Source organism: Syzygium oleosum, unplaced genomic scaffold (genome assembly GCF_021117445.2).
Source record: "Syzygium oleosum isolate NSW1041296 unplaced genomic scaffold, Sole_v2.1 Sole_v2.46, whole genome shotgun sequence".
Taxonomy (NCBI): domain Eukaryota; kingdom Viridiplantae; phylum Streptophyta; class Magnoliopsida; order Myrtales; family Myrtaceae; genus Syzygium; species Syzygium oleosum.
The window spans coordinates 446,275-458,797 of record NW_026607530.1 but is presented as its reverse complement, the minus strand read 5'-3'; the positions used below and the strand labels follow the sequence as shown (position 1 = coordinate 458,797).

The 12,523-nt window shown below is 39.4% G+C and overlaps 1 protein-coding gene across 1 annotated transcript in view; it reads right to left on the bottom strand.

The window, feature by feature from the left end:
* The window catches only part of LOC115665178 (receptor-like protein 15), a 37,925-nt gene that overhangs the window by 24,562 nt on the left and 840 nt on the right, over positions 1-12,523 (bottom strand). Inside the window, exons 2-3 of the mRNA XM_056306599.1 lie at positions 7,352-7,552; positions 7,118-7,236 (exon numbers count right to left, since the gene is read on the bottom strand). Of these exons, the coding sequence (XP_056162574.1) occupies positions 7,118-7,236; positions 7,352-7,552 (320 nt within the window). The remainder of the gene's footprint in view (positions 1-7,117; positions 7,237-7,351; positions 7,553-12,523) is intronic.

The following is a 12,523-nucleotide window of genomic DNA, read 5'->3' as shown; positions in this document are numbered from 1 at the left end:
AAGGTTAGTTCTAAATTCTAGTCTTTAAAGAGAATCTGTCGCTAGAAAATCACTAATGAAATCTAAGAGGAAAATCATACATATGAATTAATTTCTAAATGCAATGATATCTAATCCTATACTATAGAAATTAAACTATAAAAAAAATTCTAAGTCTAATCTAGACTGGACTATCACTACCGAATGAAATATAAAAGTGAACATGAAATGAACTCCCAAACTATACTAGATAACACGAAATGAAGCCTACCCTACTAAAATGAAATGAATTATCAATTAAACCCCTATATCAAGTCAATCCCCTCTAAAATCAAATCCTCATCGAAAAGTTCCATGAATTTCAGCACACATTAACCAAGAAATTGATGCACAATCTTGTTAAAAATGGCCAAAAATCATACATGCATTACCTCTAATCATGAGCAAATAAAGAAATGATCAAACTAAGTTCAGATCTCCCAAAATTACATCCAATTATTACCGTCCAGCAACATTCAGAATTGTTACAGAGTAATCAAGCTCAAAACTTTCAATCATTTTGTAAGGGATTGACATGAAATTGATGTAATGTCTTCACACAAATGTATTTGAACTTGTGCCATCAGACTAAGGGCAAAATAGAATGAAATCATCATTGGATGAGAAATACAATCACGGTCAGCATGCATTTGGTTCAATTCCAGCATATTTTCAACAAAATTTAGCAAGATTCCAGCATGTTTTGACAAAATTCAACTTGTTTCAGCAAGACTCCAGTATATTCAAGTGACTTTCAACAATTCCTAACAAATTACAGCAACTCCAAGTAAACATTAGTCAATTCTAGCAAGCTACAATAAACTTCCAGCAACATCTCAACAAAATTCAGCAAATTCTAACACGTTCCAGCAAAAAATCAAGGCCCAATTCGTAGAATTTTATGATCCAAGAATTAATCACACAACCACTTTAGGACCAAATAATGGAATCGTAAAATAAGCTTCCATTAATGCGGAAAGCTATGGTCTCAGTGAGCACACATCACAAGCAATTGGAAAGAATAAAGACGACTGAGTGCCAAACGAAATCACAAGATGACAAAACTATCTCATGTATTAGCTAGTCTTCTTTGGCCACATATAGCGCATATACATTGCCCAATAGGTATCAGAACATAGATCAATTTCAGTTTAAACTGAGCAACCCACGGCCTTTAAACAAATACATGGATGGCACAAATTGCAAGCTTCCAATACATACACTTCCAAAAGAAATGCGAAGAGAGAAAAATAATCTTCTCGATTTCAAAGTCCGCCAAATCAGAAGGTACAACTGAGATAAAAATACGTTGATGACAATATGAGGCCAAATCGTTATACATACCTCCTGAGTAATACCGTTCCAGCCATCTTGATTGTGAACAGAGGAAGGTCCGATGAAGGCAACCAGTATTATCAAAGGCAATCACGACCGCATCTCCTTTGCTTCTACCCTCATTGCCGGAGCTATTACCGAAAAACCCTCTTCTGTCTTTTGGTGATGATGAGTGTCTCGGGGTGACGACTCAACAAAGGTCCGACGAAGCAATAAAATGAGAGGCAAAGCAAAAAAAAAAACAGAGATCAAGAGACGAGTCTGGAATGAATAGAGACCAATAACAGAGTTTAATCGGAGAAGAGACGACCTGATGATTTGGTGGCGATGATGGCGCGAGCTCGAGATCACTCAGCAACTTCCAGACAGCGAGCACAACCTCGCTACAGCAGTGATTCTAATGGCCAGCAACAGGACAGAATAACGGATAGAGTCGCGACATATTTGTGTGAAGCGACGAGAGAGAGATTTAGGTGATGAGGAACCAGCGGCTAAGGGCCCGTTTGGTAACGTGCCAAACAGTAAAAATTTCTGTTCTTTTGTTCCCAGAAATAGTTTGGGAACAGAAATGCGTTTGGTAAACTTTTTATTCCCGGGCACATTTTTGCAAAAATTTGTGCCCAGAAACAGTTTTGGAAGAGAAACAAGAAGTAAAAAAAAGTTAATTCTTGTTTCTCGGCACAATTTTGAGACCCAGTTTTTTTCTTCTTTTTCTTTTTTTTGTTTTCTTCTTTTTGTGTTGCTCTTCTTGGGCTGTAGCCGGTCGCCGGTGGAGGCGAGGGTCCCCCTTGCCGGCGAGGGCGAGGGCTGGACCCTCGCCGCCTGGGCGAGGCGGCTCGCCGTCGGTCATGGCGAGGTCGGCCTCGCCCAGATCGAGCGAGGTCGAGCCTCGCCGTGGGTCGCGACGGCGAGGTAGGCCTCGCCCGGATCCGGCGAGGCCGAGCCTCGCCGTCGCAACCCACGGCGGGCCGACTCACCGTGGGTCGCGACGGCGAGGCTCGGCCTTGCTAGATCCGGGCGAGGCCGACCTCACCGTCGCGACCCACGGCGAGGCTCGGCCTCGCCCGATCTGGCGAGGCCGACCTCGCCGTGGGTCGCGACGGCGGGCGGCGGCCGGGCGGCAGCGAGGGCCGCGACGCCCGGCCGTGGCCTCGCCGTCGCGACCCACGGGCGAGGTCGGCCTCGCCCGATCCGGGCGAGGCCGACCTCGCCGTGGGTCGCGACGGCGAGCAGCGGCCGAGGCGGCGGCGAGGGCTGCGACGCCACGGCTTTGTGGCCGGCCGCCGGCGCCGGCGACCGGCCATGGCCAAAGAAGGAAGGATAGAAAGAAAAAAAAAAAGAAAAAAAATATTAAACAATTTAAAATATTATTAATAAAAAGAAATTTTGTGTAGTTACCAAACGTATTTCTGTTCTTTTCTATCCCAGGAATAGAAATTTTGGACAGTTACCAAACGCCTTCAAATGCTTAGAAATTATTTCCGGGCACAGAATAAAAAAGAACCATTTCTGAGTAGAAATAGTTCCCCGGCATAAAAATATTGTCATGCGCACCCTAAGGGTGCTCTCTTCTTGTCATTCGGTCATTTCATCGAACACTTCCTAAGCAGTATCCGTATATTCATTAGACGCGATAGCAGCTTTGATCCTGATTCCCAGAGCTCGACGCGAGAACGGGTTTTTCGGCTTGATTTGGGCTAAGAAGTTGAAGAGCTCAACCGGTGGAGAGAAAATTCGAAAGTGAACTCAACAGTCAGTTCGTTTCCAAGACCAGGTGAACCAGTCCCCGATTCCAGAAACTAGGAACCAGCCCCTCTAGTCTAGTTCCTACCGGACCACTCAGAAACCGATCAACCCTAATGACAAAAGGCCAAAAATTCCTTATATATTCCTCTCTTAGAAAATGATGAAATAACCCTCCTTCAAAATGACAAAAATGTCCTTATTATTGCTATTATAAACACATTCAAGAGAAAAGTGAAATTCGGTTATGGGCCTAGGGAAACAAAATTATGTCACACTAAGGATGCGTTTATTTCATGGAAAATGTAGCGTTTTCGGAAAATATTTTTCGGGAAATCATTTTCTAGGAAAATGGTTAGCTTTCTTTGTTTGGTGATAGGTGATCGAAAAAATTTTCTGATGTATGGATCTCATTTGGAAAATGATTTCAAAATGCGTTTGTTTCACCAACCCACGCTTGTGGCCTGTTGCCGCCGAGGTCGGCGACCGGCGGAGGGAGGAAGAAGGAAAGAGAAAAAGAAAGAAAAGAAAAAGGAAAAGAAAAAAACAAAAAACAAAATAGTAACAAATTCAAGATGATTAATCTCTGAAAGTGTTTTCACCTTCTTATATTAGGGAATTCACTTTCCTAATTTTATACATATATATTTTCTTTGACCGTAAAGTATTTTCGATTGACTTATCATTTTCGACGACCAAACGAGTGAAAGTCTGGAAAACGGATTTCCGGAAAATACTTTACCTCAAACAAAAGCACTCTAACTGTGAGATAGAGAGAATTTTCTAGAGTTTTTAATTTATATTATTTCTTTTTTTTTATTATTTTTTAAACGTGTGCTGTTGACGAAATTCAGATGTGAACAAAGAGGAGAAGGAGATAGAGAAGGGAAAAAGACTGATGGCACTGGGGAGACCATGGGCCATCGATTTCACCAACAATTATATACTTCTCATGCCACTCACACTACTTGAACGTCCAGCTACTGCGGATAGACTACGTCGGCATTACAGTCATGATCATCACCTCATTCTTCCCCCCAGTCAACTATATTTTCCAGCACGAGCTGCAATGGCAACTAATCTACTTTGGCGGAATAACTGTGATGGGGATGGTCACCGTCGGGACACTGGCTGCCCCTTTCTATTCTTTTGGGAAATTCTAGGCGTTTCGGGTGATGCTCTTCAAGTTCATGGGGTTTTTTGGTATTGTACATGTGATCCATGCCCATATTGTGAATTGGAGCAATTCCTGGCGCCCGATCACACTTGCATATAAATTATACTTAATGTTCTTAACAACTTAAGCATTTTCTAAGAGTCGCCACTAACCAATTTGAGATTGGGCAGAAATCAATCCAAATGTGGGAGTGTCATCTCAAATTCTATGTAACCAGAGATTCTAGCTCAAGGACTTGATTACGCTAATATTTCTATTAACGTCATTTCTGTGCTAGTAACTTGAAATGTTGTTATCTAGAGGGTCATGCAATCATGATTACCAATTATGATCCTAAGGTGTCAAAGCCACTAGGTGTTCATGCAAATGTTGTTAAGGGGTTCGTTATGATCCTGACCTAAACCTAACCATTCTAGAAATGAAAAAACAACCAATTTATTGAAGTGCGGTGCAGTAAAAAAACACTCAGGTATCCAAATGACTTTGAAGTAAATGCAGATATGAAAACTCAATATTCATTGGGCAAAGAATATGCATAGCCATGTCATAAGCCCTCGAACATGATCTCCCATGAGCTAATTTGAATCAAGTTCAATTTCCTACCTAAAAGATTAATCTACTAAGACTGAACTGAATCAAATGTGTCCACTAAAACCCCTAAACTAAAGGGATGCTATCCAATTGAAATTAAGCTAAATTTCATACTAAAAAACTAATAACCTAATCAAGGCCTATTTTAAAACTATTTTCTAATTTTTTTTAATCTTCAGAATATTTCTAATTCTCAATTTTTAATTAATTTTTTTTTACTTTTTTGTATTATTATTTTAATTCCGGAGATGGGACTCGGGCTGGGCTGTTGAGCCCAGTCCGAATAAGGACAGAGCTTGGACCATGCGGGTCCAGGTCAAAGAAGAAGTGAAAGGCCTAATAAACGAAATGGGCTTACTTGCTCAAGTCCAATTCAATTCCAACCAGAATCAAGCCGGAATTTTCTAAAGCCGAAGCAAACCCAAATTTATGGAAAACAAACATGCTCATAAGTGTTCAAAGTAGTCCAGGATCAGAATAGACTATACGCTAACTTGGTTTTGGCATTTTAACAAACATATGGTGGGACATTTCCCAATGGTGTTTAGATACTCAAACCAACTTAGCAACTGACTCTCGGATTAAAGCCAACGTGCAAACGAGCTAAGTATCGTCAGTTTAACATCAAGCTTATGTTGGAATCAAAAGGAATAATGACAACTTTGGAAATTTAAAGCAAGTGCACACAAGTTGAAAGGAGAAATTGTTCTTAGAATACTTTATTATGACATTTTATACAACACTCACCCTCTGGTCCTTATACAATAGGAGAACACTTACGATATATTTAATGTTAAAGATAAATATTTCACACACTTATTACCTAACGACAAAATGTCAACATACATTAAATGAGCCATGGAGGCTTGAGCACTCCTTCTGACAACATTAAAAGAAGCAACGAAAAAGTCCACAAAGATGAAAGATAAGAAGTCCACAAATAATAAATGCGTGAATGAAACAAGCGTAGAAATACGTGGAAAACTCTTCAATGACATCTGTCTTCATTAAATGCTTGGAGCATTTGTCTTCGTTCTTCGTCATGCCCCTGCAAACATTTAATAAGATCTTCACAGAAAGATTTGCCTTCTTGTTCACTCTTGTTGATTTCTTTCTGTCTTCACGGAGGATTATCAACACAATAATCAATTTTATTCATACTTTAACAGCCTCTCTTAAATTGATTTTGAAAATCAATAAAATCGAGCATTTCCTTTAATTTTTTAAATGAATCTGTCTTCAATGATTTCGTTAAAATATTTGTAATTTAATCTTTTGATTCGCAGAAATTAAGCTCAATCTCACCATCTTTGACTCGTTCACGAATATAGTGATACTTAATGTTGATGTGTTTGCTCCTCCCATGAAAAACTTAATTCTTGGCTAATGCAATAGCCGACTTATTGTCACACATCATTTTGGTAGGACCTGTTTGTTCATGATTCAATTCACAGAGCATCTTACGAAGCCATATCACCTGACATGTCACCGAGGCGAACGCCATATATTCTGCTTCGGCCGTCGAGAGTGCAACAACTTGTTGTTTTTTAAAGGACCAAGAAATTACTCCTGATCCAAGAAAAAAAACATATCCAGAAGTACTCTTTCGAGTCTCGGTATCACCTACCTAATCACTGTTTGTGTACCTCACTAGACTGAAATTGTCAATATAAGAATATAAAATTCCATGATCACGAGTTCCACTGACATATTGCAAATTCTTTTGCTGCCTGCAAATGTGATTGATACGGTTTTTTTATGGACCTGCTGATAATTCCTATTCCATGGATAATATCTGGCCTAATAGATGCCAAATATCTCAAATTGCCAACAATGCTTTTTAAATAAGTGGGATTACCAATTCATCGGTTCCTTCTTTCTTCAGCTCCAGCCGTTCTACTACAGGAGTCTGAATTGATTTGAGCGATTCCATTTTCAATCGCTTCAAATATCATTAGCATATTTCTGTTGTGAAATAAATATGCCATCATTTTCTTGCTTCACTTCAATGCCAAGAAAATAGGACATCAATCCCAAATTTGTCATCTCAAATTGGCTAGTCATAGCCTCCCCGAATTCAGCAAACATCTTTTCACAGCTCCCTATAAATATCAAGTCATCAACGTAAAGGCATGCAATTATTATGTCACCATTAGTATCTGACTTAATATACAATGTATGCTTATATGGGCACTTTTGAAAACCATGCTCTAACAGGTATGTGTCGATCCGTGTGTACCAAGCACGAGATACCTGTTTTAGCCCATACAATGCCTTCTTCAGCTTGTAAACTTGATTTTCATGCCCTTTCTTCTCATAACCCTGTGGTTGCTCCACATAGACTTCCTCTTCAAGGACACCATTGAGAAATGCTAATTTTCACATCCATTTGATGAATCCTCCAACAGTTTTGAGCTACAAGTGCTAAGATCATCCGAATGGTATCCATTCGGGTCACTGGTACAAATACTTCAAAATAATCAATACCTGGCTTTTGCTTGTAGCTCTTAACAACCAGTTTGGCTTTGTAACGATCCACCTGACTGTTGGGTTGGTACTTCATCTTGTACACCCACTTAACACCAATGGGCTTCCTATCATGAGGTAAAGAAGTTAGCACCCATATGTCATTCTTCTCAATGGAGTATATTTCTTCATCCATTGCTTGGATCCACTTCTCAACAACAACTGCTTCATCATAGGATATAGAGTTGCATTCATCAAATAAACAAAAGTTTACCATAGTTTCATCAATGATTCCGTCACTATCACTATCATTGTCTCTTGTGACAACATAATCCCCGAATTTTGCTATAGTCTCTCACAATTGCTGTGAACGACATAATGGTGGTTCTAAAGTTGTTGGTGATGAAGATGCGCCACCGGTCGAAGATGATGGAGACAAAGTACCACCAATCGAAGATAATGAAGGTTTTTCTGCATCTCTCTTCAATGGTTCATCTTCAATGATAATGCTTTTTTGGTCAACCTTTTGGTCTTGGTCCCAGGCTTCATTTCTAAAAACTGGACATCCCTGCTGATGATCACCTTTTCAATGATTGGATTATACAACTTATAACCTTTAGTTGTGTCATTGTAGCCAATGAAGATGCACTTCTCGCTTTTATCATCCAACTTCCTCCTCCGTTCATCTGGTATATGGGGATATGCTATACACCCAAATACTCGTAGAAATGAAACATCTGGCTTATTGCCGCTCCAAGCCTCTTATGGGGTTCTTCCATGAACACTTTTTGTTGGACACTTGTTTAGCACAAATACAGCACACGCAACTCCTTTTGCCCAAAACTTCTTGGGTAAATTTTTAGCTTTTAACATACTTCTTGCCATTTCAAAAATTGTTCTATTTTTTCTTTCTGCTACACCATTTTGCCGAGGAGTATAACTGGTAATCAACTGACGTTTCACTTCATAAAGTTTACAATATTTGTCAAATTCATTTGAGGTAAATTATCCCCCTCTATCTGATCTCAACGTCTTCAAATTAAAGCCACTATGCTTTTCAATATAGACTTTAAATTCTTTAAATTTGCCAAAAGCTTCAGATTTTTCTCTCAGAAAATATACCCAGCTTTTCTAGTAAAATCATCCACAAAAATTAATATGTACATTTATTTCCTCGAATGATTCAACCTTAATAGGGCCACATATGTCAGTATGTATCAACTCCAATGGTTGTATTACTCTTATGGCCTTACCAACTGGAAAAGTTTCTCGATGTTGTTTTCCAACAAGGCATCCTTCGCATGGACGATTTGAACAGTCAATCAAAGGCATGTCAGTCACCATCTTTTTATGAACCAATAATTTTAGTCCACGAAAATTTAGATGCTCAAATCGAAGATGCCACAACTAATTGTCGTCTTTCATCATCGCTTGAAACTCAAGAGATTCTTCGTCTGAAGAGTCATGGGAAACATTCGGTTCTTCATCATTTGCATCATCGTGATCAACTTATTGTCGACACCTCTGATGGTGCAAACTCCATTTTAAATATGAACCTTGTGGCCTTTTTCGGAAAGTTGCCCAACACTTATCAAATTCCAAAAAAGTCATGGCACAAAGTAAATATCTGCAATAGTAACATTAGTACCATCTTTTGACTTGATAGTGATGTTACATTTACCTATCATGGGAATTTTTTATTTATTCCCGAAATTGACTTTGCCACGACTCGTTTTGTCCAACTGCGAGAAAACTCCTTCCGGCCGGACATATGATTGCTGCAACCAATATCCAAGTACCATATATTGGTGTCTACGGTGCTTGAGTCATCCTTCTTGCATGCTAGCACCATGTATTCTTCAGCATCGGTACATTGCCTTTGCTTGGCATTCGGATTTGTAATGGCCGAATTTCTGGCACTTAAAACACTTGACTTTTGATTTGTCACGTGTTTTATATTTTCCGGTGAAATTCAAATTTCCACCTCTACCTTGGCCTCCTCCGCAACCTCAACTGCCTAGATAGCCACCTCGACTTGATGGAGCAACCCGACTTTGCAATGCTTGCTTGGAATTTGAACCAATGGACTTTTGATTCATTCTTTGCTCATGCAAGCACAATGAACCCATCAACTGCTCCAACGTTAGGGTTGACACATCTTGCCCTTCCTTGATCACTGTGACAACGTAGTCAAATCTTTCGATCAAAGACCTCAAGTTTTTTTCCATGACTCGTACATCTTGGAGTTCTTCACCATTAACTCTCAATTGCACGCAATCAAAATATGCGGAGACTGATTGAGAGTCGTCCATGCGTAAAGACTCAAAATCATCTCGAAGTGTTTGAAGTCAAACCCATTGAACACGATCATCGCCTTTGTAGGATTTTTACAAAATATCCCACGCTTCTTTCGCGGTCTCCGCACTCGATATTTTTTCAAATATCGTTTCATCCACGGATTGAAAGATCGCATATAATGCTTTCTGATCTTTCTTCTGAGACTCCACCAAAGAATCTTTCTCCTCCTTTCTTAAAGCCTCGAATGCTTCAACATTGGTTACTTCGGTGGAGCCATTTTCTACCGGATTCTACAAATCTTACGATTTGAAGAGAACCTTCATGTGGACGGACCAGTTATTGAAATTCTTTCCATTCAACTTTGAAAGTTCCAATTGAACGAAATTAATGGATGCCATCTCTAGCTTTGATAACAAATGTTGGAACCAAAAGGAATAATGACAACTTTGAAAATTAAGAGCGAGTGCCCAAATTGGAAGAAGAAATTGTTATTAGAATACTTTCTGATGACTTCTTATACAACACCCACCCTCCGGTCTTTATATAATAGGAGAACACCTACGATATATTTAATGCTAAAAACAAACATCTCACACGCTCGTTACCTAACGATAAAATGTCAGCATACATTAAATGAGCCATGGACCCGTGAGCACTCCTTCTGTCAACAATAAACGAAGCAATGAAAAAGTCCACAAAGCTAAAATATAAGAAGTCCACAAACAATAAATGCGTGGATGAAACAAGCGTATAAATATATGGAAAACTATTCAATGACCTTTGTCTTCATTGAATGCTTGGAGCATTTGTCTTCATTCTTCGTCATGCCCTTGCAAGCATTTAATGAGATCTTCATAGAGAGATCTGCTTTCTTGTTCACCTTCGAAACTCTGTTGGGTATGGATATAGCGAGGAAACAGATTAATCTGTTTCCGATATAAAAGCAACAAGATTCAATCCATAAAATGTGGATTCGTACCTTGTCAAAATAGGCCTCTGATAGTAGCCGATGAACATGTGGGCTTGAGGTAGCTAGGAGCTTTGTCACCAACGAGGGTACCGACCGGCGATGGAGCGTAAGGTTTGCTAGACTACTATACCAAAAGGCAAGGCTGAACAGGAGAGTCACCAGCGTAGCTTTCGGGGCCGATCTGCAGCAAGGAGCGACGGTGAACGATGTTGGGGGACACCGTCGGGAATAAACTTTTCAAAGCTTTTCTTTTCTCAAAATCCCATTCTTTCCGGCCTAATACCTTAAAAAACCTCAAACTTTAGCTCTTGTCCCAATTCTAACTTTTGTCTAAAAAAAAACCTTAAACTTTAAGTCCTGTCCAAATTATACCCTAAACTTTTTTGTCCCATAAAAAACCTAAAACTTTAGGAAAAGTCCCAATTCTACCCTAAACTTTTTTTCTCTAAAAAAATCCTCAATTTTAGGTCAAGAATGAATTTTACCATAATTTTTTTTGTCTTATAACAGATCACCAACTTTTACTAGATCACCAATTTTTACTTGAATCTCAAATCTGCTCTCCATTAAATCTCCGTCAAAATTGCCCTTTGGATTTTGCGCTCGTCGATCTCTCGTGCTTGGGAATATTTCATTTCTCGTGGTCGGACAGCTCACGCATGAGACGCTCGAACAGCTCGTGCTTGAGAGTTTTTCATCTCTTGGTTGTTAATAAGAAATGTTGAACGGAGGGTTAATGGGGGCAGATTTATGACTCAAGTAAAAATTTGTGGTTTTGTATGAGATTATAAAAATTTTAGGGTAAAATTGGGACTAGACGGTAAAATCGAGACAGACTTAAAAGTTATGGGTTTTTCATAGGACAAAAAAATTTTAGAGTGGAATTGAGACATAACCTAAGGTTGAGGGTTTTTTATGTGATAAAAAAAAGTATGATAGAATTGAGACTAAATCTAAAATTGAAGGTTTTTTATAAAATAAAAGGTAATATTGAGATAAAAGTTAAAGTTGGAGATTTTTCGGGATATTACGCACATTCTCTCCCCGTTATGCTGTCTCCTCGTCTCTCCGAATCCCGTGTGAGCTTGTAGAGGTGACGAAGTATTGCAGGCGCAATGATGTAAGATCATTGCGGATGGAGGAAAGCCAACGAAGAATAGAGAGATTTTGATGAACGTGTGTTCCCTCCCTAGAGAATTCGTCAGCACCCTTTTTTTAAGAATCCAAGAGCTCGTGAACGTAAAAAAGATGTCCTATTTCTCGTCCTTTTGTGCCACCTCCTTTGTGACATTTCGATTTTCGACCCATTTTTAAGATTTATAAAATATGTAATTCGTCAGTTTGCTTATAGTATAATCTCGCTCGGGAAACTGATCACTCTCGGTTATTATTTTTAAATTAGAGATTTCGCTAGAATCACACTTGATCGATTTTGACCGTTATTTAAAGCCTAAATTTTGATGTCGAATTTTTTGGAATTTCGGGACGAATTTAATTGGACGGTGTCGATATTATTGTGGCCAGCCTCGAGATTGCCTGGAATATGTAAAAAGTGAATTTTTGATCGGGTGTAAATTTGGATTAATAGATCTCCCTCGTAGTGTGTTTTTATTAATATCTTTTGATCCTTTTTCTTAATTTATAATTAGGATTTTCGTGAACCGTTGGATCGATTTTGGATTTGAATGTGGATCATTAGATTAGCACTTGAGTGTTTAACTTTTGTGTGTGTGTCTCCTTTCTCCTCCGCCGCGCCTGCGCGCACGTCTCCTGTCCCCTCTCTCTCTCTCTCTCTCCTTCCCCATGCAACGTCCCCTCCGCGCACGTTCCCCTTGCCACCTCTCTCTCCTCCTTTTCTTCTTTCCTTCTTTTCTTCTTCTCTCGGTTTTTCTTTCTTCCGCCCGATTGTGGATCGTATACGCTTG